Genomic DNA, 17,418 nt, shown 5'->3' on the forward strand with positions numbered 1-17,418 from the left:
GAATCGATGGAGGCCCTGCCTGGCTGACCTCTCACCATGTGTCACTGGCTGAGGGAGGAATCGAAGGAGGCCCTGCCTGGCTGACCTCTCTCACCCTGTGTCACTGGCTGAGGGAGGAATCGATGGAGGCCCTGTCTGGCTGACCTCTCTCACCCTGTGTCACTGGCTGAGGGAGGAATCGATGGAGGCCCTGCCTGGCTGACCTCTCTCACCCTGTGTCACTGGCTAAGGGAGGAATCGAAGGAGGCCCTGCCTGGCTGACCTCTCTCACCCTGTGTCACTGGCTGAGGGAGGAATCGATGGAGGCCCTGCCTGGCTGACCTCTCTCACCCTGTGTCACTGGCTGAGGGAGGAATCGATGGAGGCCCTGCCTGGCTGACCTCTCTCACCCTGTGTCACTGGCTGAGGGAGGAATCGATGGAGGCCCTGCCTGGCTGACCTCTCTCACCCTGTGTCACTGGCTGAGGGAGGAATCGATGGAGGCCCTGCCTGGCTGACCTCTCACCCTGTGTCACTGGCTGAGGGAGGAATCGATGGAGGCCCTGCCTGGCTGACCTCTCTCACCCTGTGTCACTGGCTGAGGGAGGAATCGATGGAGGCCCTGCCTGGCTGACCTCTCTCACCCTGTGTCACTGGCTGAGGGAGGAATCGATGGAGGCCCTGCCTGGCTGACCTCTCTCACCCTGTGTCACTGGCTGAGGGGGGAATCGATGGAGGCCCTGCCTGGCTGACCTCTCACCCTGTGTCACTGGCTGAGGGAGGAATCGATGGAGGCCCTGCCTGGCCTGACAGCCTTCTCTTTCCATGTGTCCGGTGTTTCATGCTGAGCCTAACACTTTAGGAGGAGATCATAGGAGCTGTCCAGGGTGGGGGCCACTGCCCCCTTCACATTCTACACACGCCTGGGAAAGTCTGGGGGGGTAGGAGGGTGGGGTTAGGGGGCGTTTGAAACTTGCTACGCCCCTAGAGAATGATCAGCTTGTGTCCACATGTGAGTTGGAAGGGGGTGACAATCCAGCGCGATGACCACAGACTGATTCGACAGCCAGGGATGCTAATTTTGTTCCACTCTGTTTCATCCCCCACCTCTCCTCCACCCTCCACCCCCCACTTCCTTCTCTTATCCTCTGGTCCTGTCACAGCCATAACCAGAGGACCACGTCGTTCCGGCACCCCGTGACGGGACAGGTGTCTCGGGAGAACGTGGATTTTATCCTCCAAGAACAGTGAGTGACTCATCTCCTCTTATCTGTCCTTTATGCAATGAAAACTTTTGGTTCTCAGAATGTCGCTGGTATGCTAGTTGGTAATGGTCAGAAACAGACCTGTGGTCTCTCAGGATTGTCAACATATCTATTTGGGACTACGAGTGTGTAAACCTCAAACACTGTGCCGAGCTTAAGCATCTATATTCATTTGTATTCATACAGCGTCTCAGACAGATATCAATCTTCAAAGTTAATCCAACTATGTATATTGTTTGAGACCGTAGATAGGAGCCTTAGAGATTGTGGCGATGGCCAGATATGTCGAGGTATATGAATCAGTGAAACAGTCAGCTTTGGAGTAATGGAATAGCGGTTAAAGCCAGTACTGTTGGGGAAGCTGAAATGTGGGAACGTTGGCTAGATCAGTAGATGTTATTTGGAGTAATGGAATAGCGGTTAAAGCCAGTACTGTTGGGGAAGCTGAAATGTGGGAACGTTGGCTAGATCAGTAGATGTTATTTGGAGTAATGGAATAGCGGTTAAAGCCAGTACTGTTGGGGAAGCTGAAATGTGGGAACGTTGGCTAGATCAGTAGATGTTATTTGGAGTAATGGAATAGCGGTTAAAGCCAGTACTGTTGGAGAAGCTGAAATGTGGGAACGTTGGCTAGATCAGTAGATGTTATTTGGAGTAATGGAATAGCGGTTAAAGCCAGTACTGTTGGGGAAGCTGAAATGTGGGAACGTTGGCTCGATCAGTAGATGTTATTTGGAGTAATGGAATAGCGGTTAAAGCCAGTACTGTTGGGGAAGCTGAAATGTGGGAACGTTGGCTAGATCAGTAGATGTTATTTGGAGTAATGGAATAGCGGTTAAAGCCAAGTACTGTTGGAGAAGCTGAAATGTGGGAACGTTGGCTAGATCAGTAGATGTTATTTGGAGTAATGGAATAGCGGTTAAAGCCAGTACTGTTGGAGAAGCTGAAATGTGGGAACGTTGACTAGATCAGTAGATGTTATTTGGAGTAATGGAATAGCGGTTAAAGCCAGTACTGTTGGGGAAGCTGAAATGTGGGAACGTTGGCTCGATCAGTAGATGTTATTTGGAGTAATGGAATAGCGGTTAAAGCCAGTACTGTTGGAGAAGCTGAAATTCGGAGTATAAGGGAAAGGGGGATACCTAGTCAGTTGTACAGCTGAATACGTCTTCTGCATTTAACCCAACCCCTCTGAATCAGAGAGGTGCAGGGGGCTGCCTTAATCAACATCCACGTGTTCGGGGCTCAGGGACCAGTGGGTTAACTGCCTTGCTCAGGGGCAGAATTACATATTTTTATCTTGTCAGCTCTGGGATTTGATCCAGCAACCTTTCGGATACTGGCCCAACACTCTCACCACTAGGCTACCTTTACTTCACATTGGGTGTGAAGTTAAGGGCAATGCCCATGTTGTTGAGATTATGGAACAGAGCGATACGTTAACCCAAATAGGATGTTATTTGTCTCTCTATGGATCATCAAGGTGGGAGGCTGTACCTCCATCGTTAGCAATGTTCCTGCTCAAATCTCCTTAGCTGGCCTCTACCAGGCCAACCTAACCCTGACTATTTGATCCAAAATGATGGCAGAGTGTCAGTACAACTAGGATTTACCACCTAACCTGCTCGACACAGTGACCTCACTGTCAAGACTGTGAAATGTCAACTCTATTTATCTCTTGCTCTCATTTCTCTATTTGCTCTCTTTTTGCCTTATTCATTCATCTCTTTTCATGGTTCTGCCCTCAGCAGAAGGATATATATATGTATATATATATATGCCATTTAGCAGACGCTTTTATCCAAAGCGACTTACAGTCATGTGTGCATACATTCTACGTATGGGTGGTCCCGGGGATTGAACCCACTACCCTGGCGTTACAAGCGCCATGCTCTACCAACTGAGCTACAGAAGGACCCAGAAGGATATTCTGGAGAAATGGACTAAGTTCTCAGAACAAGTGGAACCTTGTAGTTTGTAGAACCTTGTATTTGGTAGTACCTTGTCAGAAGTCTTTTGGAGTGTCACTTCCTGTGCCCTAACTTTACATGGGGGACCAGAGATGAGTGATTTTCGACCACCTTTAGAACAAAGCGCCAGTTTCCCAGCCCTGTGTCAGGGTCCAACGCTTTCGCACAAGATGACAAAGATATTAAAGGTTGAGCTCAAAGGGTCGTTCCACCTCAACGTAAAACTACTGTGACAAGTATGAGTTCATACAGAACTTTCTTATCTATTAAATATCTCATTGCATGTGTACTGCCTCCCAAAAACAAAAAGCTAAATGGCCGTTGAGCTGACAACAGCAGCATACAGTTTTAAAAGAGATCCCAGAGACTCACCAACTTAGCGCTCAGCTCTCAACCTCTCTCCACAATCTCTCTCTGATACTCTCTCGATCCCCCTCTCTCGTTCTTCTCCTGTGTCTGGCAGAGAACAGGAGGGCACATTCTCCTGCCATGTTCTGATGGATCCGTCTCATTAACAGCTTTGTGGGCGTGGAGGGCTATATGAGCCACGCAGATAATGTGTCACAGCCACTCAGCCGCTCAACCTGCACAACCTCTACTACTGCATACAGAGGAACAGGCCAGAGAGGGGGTGTGTGTGGTATACCTAACGTGGAGTTTCTTTTAAATAACGTCTCTCAAACAGCTGGTGCAGCAAGTTGGACCACAATAATTATGTAATGTCTCAATGCAGCTGCAGCCTTCAAAATGTTTTGGGGATTTTGTATTTTTCCCTTTATTTGACCAGGTAATTTGTCTGAGAACACATTCTCATTCACAGCAACAACCTGGGGAATAGTTACAGGGGAGATGGATGAGCCAATTAGAAGCTGGGGATGATTAGGTGGTCAGGTTGGGAATTTAGCCAGGACACCAGGGTTAACACTCCTACTCTTACCATGGGATCTTTAGTGACTACAGAGAAGTCAGGACACCAGTTTAACATCCTATCTGAAAGACAGCATCCTACACAGTGAAATGTCACCAATCACTGCTCTGCAGCATTGGGATATTGTTTTAGACCAAAGGAAAGAGTGTCTCCTACTGGCCCTTCAACACCACTTCTAGCAGCACCACTTAGTTTCAGAGCCAAGCCAGTGGGATGCAGTGTGGTATGCTGCTGGCTAGTATTGGAAACTGTGCTTTGGTGCCTCAGAAGGCAATTGTGGGTTACAATGTAACCTAACAGTACTGTGGTTTGGTGTTGCTCCAAGTTATTGTTATTCAGAGCCATTTACAATCAGTGCAGTCAACTAAAGGAAGTAAAACACCCACATAGATCATAAGTGTTGCTCTGTGAACAGGCAAGATCTATACTAGGGCTAGTCATGTTGAAATGTGTTGTCATGACGACCTATAAGATAATGTAAATGTAAATAATGGCACAGACCCACAACATTCTAGGCTTATTTAAATATGAGTAGACTCCTGATGAACTGCAAATTACATCATTACATAAGACAAATTCAAATCTGGACCTCGAAGCCAGTTCCACTGCTGATTTTCATTGGTCCCCTCTAATCAGGGACTGATCTTGACCTGGGACACCTGGTGGGTGCTATTAATTAGGGGCGGCAGGTAGCCTAGTGGTTAGAGCGTTGGACCTGTAGCCAAAATGTTTTCAGATCGAATCCCCGAACTGATAAGGTAAAAATCTGTCGTTCTGCCCCTGAACAAGGCAGTTGACCCACTGTTCCTAGGCCGTGATTGTAAATAAGAATGTGTTCTTAACTGACTTGCCTAGTTAAATATAAAATAAAAGTTAAATATTCAATAAAAGTTACATTTTCAATAAAATGAACAGGTAGAACAGCAAACCATTAAGTGATCTGGACCTCCAGGCTCTGATTGGGATACGGCTGGCATATTCTATAGATCACATATCCTTGTTCCAGCACAGCTTTTGATAAAAGCATCATCACCTAGCAGATAACCATTAAAGCTGAGTTGAAACCTCATCTAAAGACTTTATTATTGTCCTGGCGAGACTGGCGCCTACGGGAGCCCCCTGGGGAGACTGGCGCCTACGGGAGCCCCCTGGGGAGACTGGCGCCTACGGGAGCCCCCTGGGGAGACTGGCGCCTAAGGGAGCCCCCTGGGGAGACTGGCGCCTACGGGAGCCCCCTGGGGAGACTGGCGCCTACGGGAGCCCCCTGGGGAGACTGGCGCCTACGGGAGCCCCCTGGGGAGACTGGCGCCTACGGGAGCCCCCTGGGGAGACTGGCGCCTACGGGAGCCCCCTGGGGAGACTGGCGCCTACGGGAGCCCCCTGGGGAGACTGGCTCCTACGGGAGCCCCCTGGGGGGACTGGTGCCTACGGGAGCCCCCTGGGGGGACTGGCGCCTATGGGAGCCCCCTGGGGAGACTGGCGCCTACGGGAGCCCCCTGGGGAGACTGGCGCCTACGGGAGCCCCCTGGGGAGACTGGCTCTTACGGGAGCCCCCTGGGGAGACTGGCGCCTACGGGAGCCCCCTGGGGAGACTGGCTCCTACGGGAGCCCCCTGGGGAGACTGGCGCCTACGGGAGCCCCCTGGGGAGACTGGCTCCTACGGGAGCCCCCTGGGGAGACTGGCGCCTACTGGCCTACATGGCTTGGTCTCTCAGTCCCAGGAGTGGCTATAGTGTCCGGGCTCTACACCTCATCGAGGCTGCACGTTACCGCCTCTTATTTTTATAGCAGGATGGAATTACTTCTAGCATTGCTGTCTGGTCTGTGTTTGTCTATCTGCAACTTCTCTTCTTTTCTCTCTGCTGTTTTTCTCTTCTCATGCAATCTATCTATTATTGCTCTCTTTGGCTCTCTCTGTTCTGTCCGTCCGTCCGTCAGTCTGTCTTTCTCCCACACTGATTCTTAACCTCTCTCTTTCTCTCTCCCTCCTCATTGGTTGGGGAGCGTCTGTAAAGCATACAGTGAGTGATGCGAACAGGTATAGAAAACACACACAGTTGACAAAGCTACAAAATAATTAGATCATCTGTAAATAACTAGGGACTATAACTAAGTGATTGAGTGATTGAGTGGAGCTCTCCTCTCTTTCCTGAAATAACTCCTCAGAACAACTCGGCAGAACCGCCTTTGTTTCGGCGGCGGTCTCCTCATTGCTGTGGTATCTGGTGAACACAGGCAGAGCTACGTTAGCAATGTGATGACTTGCTCACCTGAGGGATCACTGACCCGCCGGCAGGGCAATGCCTTTGTTGATTATCGCCATTGCAGCGGCAGGATGGATTTTAAGCACCTGGGCCACAGACAGACGGGGAATGGGGTGGGAGTGCAAAGAGCATGTTTCCACCTCCACAAGGCCCCCTCCTGAGTATTTATACATGCACTTACTCCCCTGAAAAGATCAGGAATGGGGTCATGAGTGACATTTATGTTATGTTATTGTAATATTCTAGAACCAAAGCTGCATTCTGAAGCATTGTCCGTGTTCCTTCTATAACTTTTAATAAACTACTCTATGTACAGTATCTAGGTCTAACCTTCTAGACTATTCTATGTACAGTATCTAGGTCTAACCTTCTAGACTACTCTATGTACAGTACAGTATCTAGGCCTAACGTCACGTCCCCAAACACACCGGAAAAGGGAAGAAAATGGCCACTGTTTGGAGGCACTACACGACACTAAAGTAAACTACACTACACACCACACCACACTACACCACACCATACGACACCAGTATACAATTACACTACACCACACTACACTACACACCACACTACACCACACCATACGACACCAGTATACAATTACACTACACTACACTACACTACACACCACACTAAACACTAAACTACAAGACACCTTATGGAAGTTGAAAATAAGCTAGAAGTTGTGGAGGGGAAACGAAGTAGAAAAGTGAACTATCCCTTTAAGGCCTTTATTCCAGAGTGGCAGCTCTCAGAAGACCCAGAGCGATAATAATGTCCAATGTGCTGAAAAGCCTGACTTCTGGCTGTCACAGCCTTAATTGCCTGGCAGTCTGCCCTTCACAAGTGCCAGTCCTTGAAAGTGTTTTCTTCCACTCACAATGATGGAGTAATTGTCCGAGTCGGAGATGGGGAGGCGAGATCTGCATTGCCAGAGTTCTGTACAGCGAAGCGCTGAGGAATTATGCGTGTGTGCAGATGTAAAGTTTTCGCTGTTTGTTCCTAGTGCTTATAAAAAACAAATGTTATGTGGATCTCCTTGTACATTTATACGTTTAGTTTCAGTGCTTCATGAATTTCTGTTTTGCATCGGATAATGTAGTCGTATTCTCATTCTATTAGATTTCAGTTTTCCCCCCCATTTCCGTCTATTTGTATTGTTTGAGCCTCTAGTTTTTCATGTTTGTTCTCTAGTTTAGTAGCTTCAAAGGTTTCACTTCGAGTTCATCTAAGGCTAAGCTATAATAGTAGGGAGGGTAGACCAGATTGTCAGAGTAGGAGTGCTGATCCTAATGGATAAGATTGTATGAACATATCCTAGATCAGCACTCCTACTGTGAGAGAGGGGCACAGTGGGTAGTGCATTGTGGGAGAAGTGATGATTATTTCTTTCAAGTGATGGCCTAGTTCGCTAGCCTCCCACAATCCCCCATCACCTCCTGACAGATGAGTTTGCCCAACACATATCCTGTGAGAGAGAAACCTCAGTGTCTGTGTGTACAGTACATGTCTGTGTGTACAGTACATGTCTGTGTGTACAGTACATGTCTGTGTGTACAGTACATGTCTGTGTGTACAGTACATGTCTGTGTGTACAGTACATGTCTGTGTGTACAGTACATGTCTGTTCATATAATATACTCTCTGACGGGGATCTTCTTTGACGGGGATCTTCTCCCCTTACACCAAATTGACATCTTCCACTCTCTCAGCCGTCCGCGAGGTCCTCTCAAATGAAAATCTGCATATATAGAAGGTCCACACGGAACACTGTGCAGACAGGAGGGGAAGTTTGATTGAAGCAAAAGGAATAGATTTCCCCTCCCAACACTGAGGCTACCCATGGGGCAGGCAGTGCAATTCATCAAATTCTACAAATCTAGTTCACACACACCATACAATAATCAGACATCAAGAGAGATCTGAAGTGCCGACTCATCAGAGAGGACCCCCATCAGAGGACCTGTCTATAGGTTGACTCTGACAAGGGAACTCCATGCTCTGACTGTTCTGTTGTGACAAACACTTACATACATGTATACATAGTACATTCGGAAAGTATTCACACCCCTGGACTTTTTCTACATTTTGCTATTCTTAAATGGATTAAATTGTTCCCCCCCCCCTCAATCTACACACAATACCCCATAATGATAAAGCAACAACAGGTTTTTAGACATTTTTGCAAACTTATAAAATAAAATAAAAACTGAAATATCACATTTACATAAGTTTTCAGACCCTTTACTCATTTCTTTGTTGAAGCACATTTGGCAGCGATTACAGCCTCAAGTCTTCTTGGGTATGATGCTACAAGCTTGAACACCTGTATTTGGGGAGTTTCTCCCCTTCTTCTCTGCAGATCTTCTCGAGCTCTGTCAGGTTAGATGGGGAGTGTCGCTGCGCAGCTATTTTCAGGTCTCTCCAGAGATGTTAGATCAGGTTCAAGTCCGGGCTCTGGCTGGGCCACTCAAGGACATTCAAAGACTTTTATGAAGCCATTCCTGCGTTGTCTTGACTGTGTGCTTAGGCTCGTTGTCCTGTTGGAAGGTGAACCTTGGCCCCAGTCTGAGGTCCTGAGCGCTCTGGAGCAGGTTTTCATCAAGGATCTCTCTGTACTTTGCTCAGTTAATTTTTCCCTCGATCCTGACTAGTCTCCCAGTCCCTGAAAACATCCCCACAGCATGGTGCTGCCACAACCATGCTTCTTTATTTGACCTTTATTTAACTAGGCAAGTCAGTTAAGAATGAATTCTTATTTAGTCCAACGCTCTAACCTTAGGATACCTGCCGCCCCTTAGGTTTCCTCCAGACGTGACACTTGGCATTAAGGCCAAAGAGTTCAATCTTGGTTTCATCAGACCAGAGAATCTTGTTTCTCATGGTCTGAGAGTCCTTTAGGTGCCTTTTAGCAAAATCTAAGTTGGCTGTCGTATGGCTGTTACTGAGGAGTGGCTTCCATCTTGCCACTTAACCATAAAAGCCTGATTGGTGGAGTGCTGCAGAGATGGTTGTCCTTCTGAAAGGTTCCCCCATCTCCACAGAGGAACTCTGGAGCTTTGTCAGAGTGACCATCTGGTTCTTGGTCACCTCCCTGGTTCCAAACTTCTTCCAATAAAGGATGATCGAGGCCACTGTGTTCTTAGGAACCTTCAATGCTGCAGACATTTTCTGGTACCATTCCCCAGATCTGGGCCTCGAAACAATCCTGTCTCTGAACTCTACGGACAATTCCTTCAACCTCATGGCTTGGTTTTTCCTCTGACATGCACTGTCAACCGTGGGACCTTTATATAGACAGGTGAGTGCCTTTCCAAAGCATGTCCAATCAATAGAATTTACCACAGGTGGACTCCAAGTTGTAGAAACATCTCAAGGATGATTAATGGAAACAGGATGCACCTGAACTCAATTTCGAGTCTCATAGCAAAGGGTCTGAATACTTATGTAATTAATGTATTTTTGTTTTTTATTTTTGATAAATTTGCAAAAGAATCTAAAAAGCTGTTTTCACATTGTCATTTTGGGTTATTGTGTGTAGATTGATGAGGGGAAAAAAACACTTAATTGTTCAATTTTATATGATACAATGCCTTTAGAAAGTATTCACACCCCTTGACTTTTCCCACATTTTGTTGTATTACAGCCTACATTTAAAATGGATTAAATTGATGTTGCATCACTGGCCTACACACAATAACCTACAATGTCAAAGTCAAATCATGTTTTTAGAATTTTTTACAAATGAATTGCAAATAACAAGCTGAATTGTCTTGTGTCAATAAGTATTCAACCCTGTTGTTATGGCAAGCCTAATAAGTTCAGTAGTAAAGATTTGCTTAACAAGTCTATGTATCATGATTTTTTTAACGACTACTTACCTTATCCCTGTACCCTACACATACAATTATCTGTATGGTCCCTTAGTCGAGCAGTGAATTTCAAACACAGATTCAACCACAAAGACCAGGGAGGTTTTCCAATGCCCCGCAAAAAAGGGCACCCATTGGTAGATGGGTAAAAAAAAAAGCAGACATTGCATATTCCTTTGAGCATGGTGAAGTTATTAATTACACTTTGGGTGGCGTATCAATACACCCAGTCACTACAAAGTTACAGGTGTCCTTCCTAACTCAGTTGACAGAGAGGAAGTAAACCTCTCAGGGATTTCACCATTAGGCCAATGGTGACTTTAAAACAGTTAGAGTTTTTAAATGCTGTGATAAGAGAAAACGGAGGATGGATCAACAACTTTGTAGTTACTCCATAATACTAACCTAATTGACAGAGTGAAAAGAAGGAAGCCTGTACAGAATACAAATATTCCAAAACATGCATCCTGTTTGCAACAAGACACTAAAGCAATACTGAAAAATAAATATGTTAAAAAAGTGTTATGTTTGGGGCCAATCCAATAAAACACATCACTGAGTACCGTTTACTTTTTTCAAGGATAGTGGTGGTTGCATCATGTTATGGGTATGCTTGTAATCATTAAGGATTGGGAAGTTCTTCAGGATAAAAAATAAACTGAATAGAGCTAAGCAGAGGCAAAATCCTAGAATTAAACTTGGTTCAGTCTGCTTTCCAACAGACACTGGAAGATGAATTCACCTTTCAGCAGGACAATAACCCAAAACACAAGACCAAATCGACAGTGGAGTTGCTTACAAAGAAGTCAGGGAATGTTCAAGTAACAGTTTTGACTTAAATCTGCTTGAAAATCTATGGCAAGGCCTGAAAATGGTTGTCTAGCAATGATCAACAACCAATTTGACAGAGCTTGAAGAATAATGGGCAAATGTTGCACAATCCAGGTGTAGAAAGCTCTTAGACTCACAGCTGTAGTCGCTGCCAAAGGTGATTCTAATGTATTGATTCAAGGGTTTGAGCACTTATCTAATCAAGATATGTTAGTGTTTTATTTGTTATATTTTTTGTATGCACATCTAATTTTTCTTTCACTTTGTCATTATAGTATTTTGAAGATCGTTGACAAAAAATGACTTTTAAATCCATTTTAATCCCACTTTCTAACACAACAAAAAGTCAAGGTGTGTGTGTGTGTGTGTGTGTGTGTGTGTGTGTGTGTGTGTGTGTGTGTGTGTGTGTGTGTGTGTGTGTGTGTGTGTGTGTGTGTGTGTGTGTGTGTGTGTCCTGTGCACTGTGTGTGTTTTGTGTGTGTGTGTGCGTATATAACACCATAGCATAAACCATATAAGGCTTGTAGCAATAATGATGCAAGGATTGTGCGGCAGCGTAGCCTAGTGGTTAGAGCGTTGGACTAGTAACCGGAAGGTTGCGAGTTCAAACCCCCGAGCTGACAAGGTACACATCTGTCGTTCTGCCCCTGAACAGGCAGTTAACCCACTGTTCCCAGGCAGTCATTGAAAATAAGAATGTGTTCTTAACTGACTTGCCTGGATAAATAAAGGTCAAATTTAAATAAATAAAAAATACACATGCTTGTTATGGGTCATATTATCCACTGCTAACCTGTGTCTGTATTCACAAAGGGTCTCAGAGTACGTGTGATGATCCCAAAGCATTAATACGTCCCTGAGGCTTGAAAGAGAGAAGTTCCTTTGGAATTCCAGACAAAGGGGTTGATCTCCAAACAACAGCAGTCTGTCCTCCAGGGTGTGGTCTACTGAGCCGTGTGTAGAGTTGCATCCTCTCAGTGACACTCTGTGTACACATACAGGCTCTGTGTGACCCTGTGCTGCTTTCTGTCTCTTTTCTCACCAGGCCAGGTGGCCGTATGTCCAACCCCCAGCAGGCCGACTTGAGGCTTTCCAGCACCATCAGCGAGGCTTCCACTGTGGACACCGCTTCGGGGTCAAAGGTCAGTCCCAAAACTTTATCCATTTATTTTCTCCCGGCCCTCTGCAATTTGACACGTTGTGAATTGCATTATCTTTTTGAAGAACATTTGACATCTTATCCAGAGCTATTTAGGTTGTGCCTTGATCAGGGACACATCGATTCGATTTTTCCTAGTCGGCTTAGGGATTCGAACCAGCGACCTTTCAGTTACTGGCCCAGCATTATTAACTACAAGGCTACCTGCCCTCCTATCCGTTTCACTTTCTGTGCTGGGTGAAAACTACATTGAACAAAAATATAAACGCAACATGTAAAGTGTTGGTCCCATGTTTCATGAGCTAAAATAAAAGATCCCAGAAATGTTCCATATGCACAAAAAGCTAATTTCTCTGAAATGATGTGCACAAATGTGTTTACATCCCTGTCAGTGAACAATTCTCCTTTGCCAAGATAATCCAGCCACCTGACAGGTGTGGCATATCAAGAAGCTGATTAAGCAGCATGATCATTACACAGGTGCACCTTGTGCTGTTGACAATAAAATGCGCAGTTTTGTCACACAACACAATGCCACTGATGTCTCAAGTTTTGAGGGAGTGTGCAATTGGCATGCTGACTGCAGGAATGTCCACCAGATCTGTTGCCAGAGAATGTAATTTTAATTTCTCTTCTGTAAGAGAAGACACACACGCTCCGTCGTTTTATAGAATTTGGCAGTTCATCCAACCGGCCAGCCCAGGACTACACATCCGGCTTCTTAACCTGCAGGATCATCTGAGACCAGCCACCCAGCTGATGAAACTATGGGTTTGCACAACCTAATTTCTGCACAAACTGTCAGAAACCATCTCAGGGAAACTCATCTGCGTGCTCGTCATCCTCACCAGGGTCTTGACCTGACTGCAGTTCGGTGTCGTAACCAACTTCAGTGGGCAAATGCTCACCTTCGATGGCCACTGGCATGCTGAAGAAGTGCGCTCTTCACAGATGAATCCCGGTTTCAACTGTACCGGGCAGATGACAGACAGCGTGTATGGCATCATGTGGGTGAGTGGTTTGCTGATGTTAACGTTGTGAACAGAGTGCCCCATGGTGGCGGTGGTGTTATGGTATGGGCAGGCATAAGCTACGGACAACGAACACAATTGCATTTTATCGATGGCAATTTGAATGCACAGAGATACCTTGACGAGATGCTGAGGACCATTGTCGGGCCACTCATCCACTGCCATCACCTCATGTTTCAGCATGATAATGCACAGCCCCGTGTCGCAAGGATATGTACATATTTCCTGGAAGCTGAAAATGTCCCAGTTCTTCCAGTTCTTCTGGCCTGCATACTCTCCAGGATCAACGTGTAGGACAGTATTTTCCAGTTCCCACCAATATCCATCAACTTTGCACAGCAATGGAGTTGGACAACATTCCACAGGCCACAATCAACATCCCGATCAACTCTATGTGAAGGAGGTGTGTCGCCCTGCACAAGGCAAATGGTGGTCAAACCAGATACGGACTAGTTTTCTGATCCTCGGCCCTTTATTTATGTATCTGTGACCAAAACATGCATATCTGTATTCCCGGTTGTGAAATCCATAGATTTGGGCCTAAAGAATGTATTTAAATTGCCTGATTTCCTTATAAGGAACTGTAACTCAGTAAAATCATACATTTAAAAAAAATCCAGATATGTTTATATTTTTGTTCAGTGTAAATGAAATATACCCCTCAAGTTACAAACCTGTTAGTAAAGTGTTTAGTTCAGTGTACAGGTGGGGTAGAAAACCTGAAACAGTACCAGTCAAAAGTTTGGACACACCTACTCATTCAAGGGTTTCTTTATCTTCACTATTTTCTACATTGTAGAGTAATAGTGAAAACATCAAAACTATGAAATAACACATATGGAATCATTTAGTAACCAAGTGTTAAAGAAAGTGTTAAAGAAATCAAAATATAGTTTATATTTGAGATTCTTCAAAGTAGCCACCCTTTGTCTTGATGACAGCTTTGCACACTCTTGTCATTCTCTCAACCAGCTTCATGAGATAGTCACCTGGAATGTGTTTTAATTAACAAGTGTGCCTTGTTAAAAGTTTGAGCCAATCAGTTGTGTTGTGACAAGGTAGGGGTAGTATACAGAAGATAGCCCTATTTGATAAAAGACCAAGTCCATATTATGGAAAGAACAGCTCAACTGGTGAAGACCTTACAGTGAAATGGTTACTTACAAGCCCTTAACCAACATTGCTTTAAGAAGTTTTAAGAAAAAGTGTTAAGTAAAAAATAGATGAGTAAAAAATGTTAAATAAAAGTAACAAATAATTAAACAGCAGCAGTAAAAAAACAAGTGAGGCTTTATACAGGGGGTACCGGTACAGAGTCAATGTGGGGGAACCGGTTAGTCGAGGTAATTGATGTAATATGTACATGTAGGTAGAGTTAAAGTGACTATGCATAGATAATAAAGAGAAGTGACAGTCCATAATTACTTTAAGACATGAAAGTCAGTCAATACAGAAAATGTAAAAAGAACTTTGAACGTTTCTTCAAGTGCAGTCGCAACAACCATCAAGCACTATGATGAAACTGGCTCTCATGAGGTCCGCCACAGGAAAGGAAGACCCAGAGTTACTTCTGTTGTAGAGGAAAAGTTCATTAGAGTTACCAGCCTCAGAAATTGCAGCCCAAATAAATGCTTCACAGAGTTCAAGTAACAGACACATCTCAACATCAACTGTTCAGAGGAGACTGCGTGAATCAGGTCTTCATGGTTGAATTGCTGCAAAGAAACCACTACTAAAGGACAGCAATAAGAAGACGAGACTTGCTTGGGCCAAGAAACACAAGCAATGGACATTACACCGGTGGAAATCTGTCCTTTTGGTCTGATCTGTCCTTTTGGTCCAAATTTGAGATTTTTGGTTTCAACCTCTGTGTCTTTGTGAGGTGCAGAGGAGGTGAACTGATGATTCCCGCATGTGTGGCACTACTTTTGAGCAGCTCTGGTCAAAAGAGAGGGATAAGTAATTTTCACTGACTGACATTAGGTGATGATGAATGGCTAGGGGGGGGGGGCTGATCTCTCACACCCAGCAAGCCCCCATTAAAAGCTACCAGACAGTGGTGAGGACAGGAGGTGGGAGTGGAGGGTGGGGGGGGGGGATTCTGTCTGCCTGTAGGGGACTTATTTAATTAAAGCTGCAGACTCTGGAGGGGGAAAGTCAGATGTGTGGATCCAACATAGTTACACTTGGACTGCACATGTCTTAATGGAATGGTGCAGGTGGGGCTGAGTGGGACAGGCAAGGTGTGTGTGTGCGTCAAGTGCATGGTGTGTGCGTGTGCTTGCGTCTGTATCTCAACATAACAAGCTCAGGGTCTTCTCTCCAGGCTCTACTGTGACAACGACAGAACACCACCTCCCCTGGAAATCTGTGGCTGCTCTGACTTCTCCATTTCCCTTTAAGGCTACTGCTCAAAGCCAGGTGCTAGTGAACAGGCTACTGCTCAAAGCCAGGTGCTGTGAACAGGCTACTGCTCAAAGCCAGGTGCTAGTGAACAGGCTACTGCTCAAAGCCAGGTGATAGTGAACAGGCTACTGCTCAAAGCCAGGTGATAGTGAACAGGCTACTGCTCAAAAGCCAGGTGAAGTGAACAGGCTAGTGGTCAAAGCCAGGTGCTAGTGAACAGGCTATTATTTAAAGCCAGTTGCTAGTGAACAGGCTATTGTTTAAAACCAGGTGCTATTGAAACGGCAGTATCATCAGCATGATATGAGCTCTCTTCCATTCCTCACTCTTTCTTTCCTTCTCTCCATATCTCCCTCTCGTTAGCAGAGAACAGGAGAGCACAGGCAAGGTGCTCCTTTCTCACTCACTCACTCACTCACACGCACACACACAGAGACATGCACAGCTCCAAAGAGGTAAATCATGTCCGCCCCATCAACAGGTGGCCCGACAATGATTGAAGATGACACACCGTCGGACGATAGGGACTCCATCTCACTGTAACTGATAAGTAACCATGGGACACCACAGCCTTTCACCACTGTAAACCCAGGGGTGTGTCCCAAATGGCACCCTATTCCCTTTATAGGGCACTACTTTTGACCAGAGCCCATTGTGTAGGGAATAGGGTGCCATTTGGGGACGCAGGGCAGGTGATCCTAACCATTCCCTCCCTCCCTCCCTGCGCCCATAAGAGATCAAACCGTGTCCTTTGCTTTACTGACGAACATCAGCACTAAACATCTGTGTCAGTTTACTGACGCATGAGTCGATAGCATGTCAAACTCTTCAAAGTATTGTCACCACATAGTAAATAGCAAACAAATACATAGTGAAACTGGATGATAGAATCAAGAGCATGTATACTGTATAGCATGTAGCCTGTGTACTGTATAGCATGTAGCTTGTGTACTGTATAGCATGAAGCTTGTGTACTGGATGTCATAAGGTGAATGCACCAATTTGTAAGTCGCTCTGGATAAGAGCGTCTGCTAAATGACTTAAATGTAAATGTAAATGTATAGCACGTAGCTTGTGTACTGTATAGCACGTAGCTTGTGTACTGTATAGCACGTAGCTTGTGTACTGTATAGCATGTAGCTTGTGTACTGTATAGCATGAAGCTTGTGTACTGTATAGCACGTAGCTTGTGTACTGTATAGCACGTAGCTTGTGTACTGTATAGCATGTAGCCTGGGCACTGTAGAGCATGACGCTTGTGTACTGTAGAGCATGACGCTTGTGTACTGTAGAGCATGTATCTTGTGTACTGTAGAGCATGTATCTTGTGTACTGTAGAGCATGTATCTTGTGTACTGTATATCATGAAGCCTGGGCTCTGTAGAGCATGTATCTTGTGTACTGTATAGCATGTAGCCTGGGCACTGTAGAGCATGTATCTTGTGTACTGTATAGCCTTTCACTAACAAAAGCAGAATCTTACATCAGAGACCCTGCTGTATGGAGTGATGTTAGTGCCAACAAATTTAAATAACATTTTTGATGACACTAGTAGTAATCCATATTTTACTCGTCCTGAAAATAAACTACAACAAACCACGTAGACAAGGGATTCTGTTGTGACAGCGCTTCTGCCATGTAGTGTCTACTACCTAACATGCTTGGTCAGCCACGGTTATTTACATTTTCTAATTAGCCACTGTTTTCCTTCCC

The 17,418-nt window shown here is 45.3% G+C and overlaps 1 protein-coding gene across 5 annotated transcripts in view; it reads left to right on the top strand.

The window, feature by feature from the left end:
* Positions 1-17,418, top strand: part of LOC118359347 (pleckstrin homology domain-containing family A member 7-like) — a 212,284-nt gene that overhangs the window by 112,848 nt on the left and 82,018 nt on the right. For 4 of the 5 annotated variants that reach the window (XM_052480701.1, XM_052480702.1, XM_035737866.2 and 1 more), the window contains exons 4-5: positions 1,143-1,226; positions 12,155-12,251. In XM_052480701.1, the coding sequence (XP_052336661.1) occupies positions 1,143-1,226; positions 12,155-12,251 (181 nt within the window). The remainder of the gene's footprint in view (positions 1-1,142; positions 1,227-12,154; positions 12,252-17,418) is intronic. The other variant, XM_052480703.1, reaches the window with a different exon arrangement.

Source organism: Oncorhynchus keta, chromosome 26, assembly GCF_023373465.1.
Source record: "Oncorhynchus keta strain PuntledgeMale-10-30-2019 chromosome 26, Oket_V2, whole genome shotgun sequence".
Taxonomy (NCBI): Eukaryota; Metazoa; Chordata; class Actinopteri; order Salmoniformes; family Salmonidae; genus Oncorhynchus; species Oncorhynchus keta.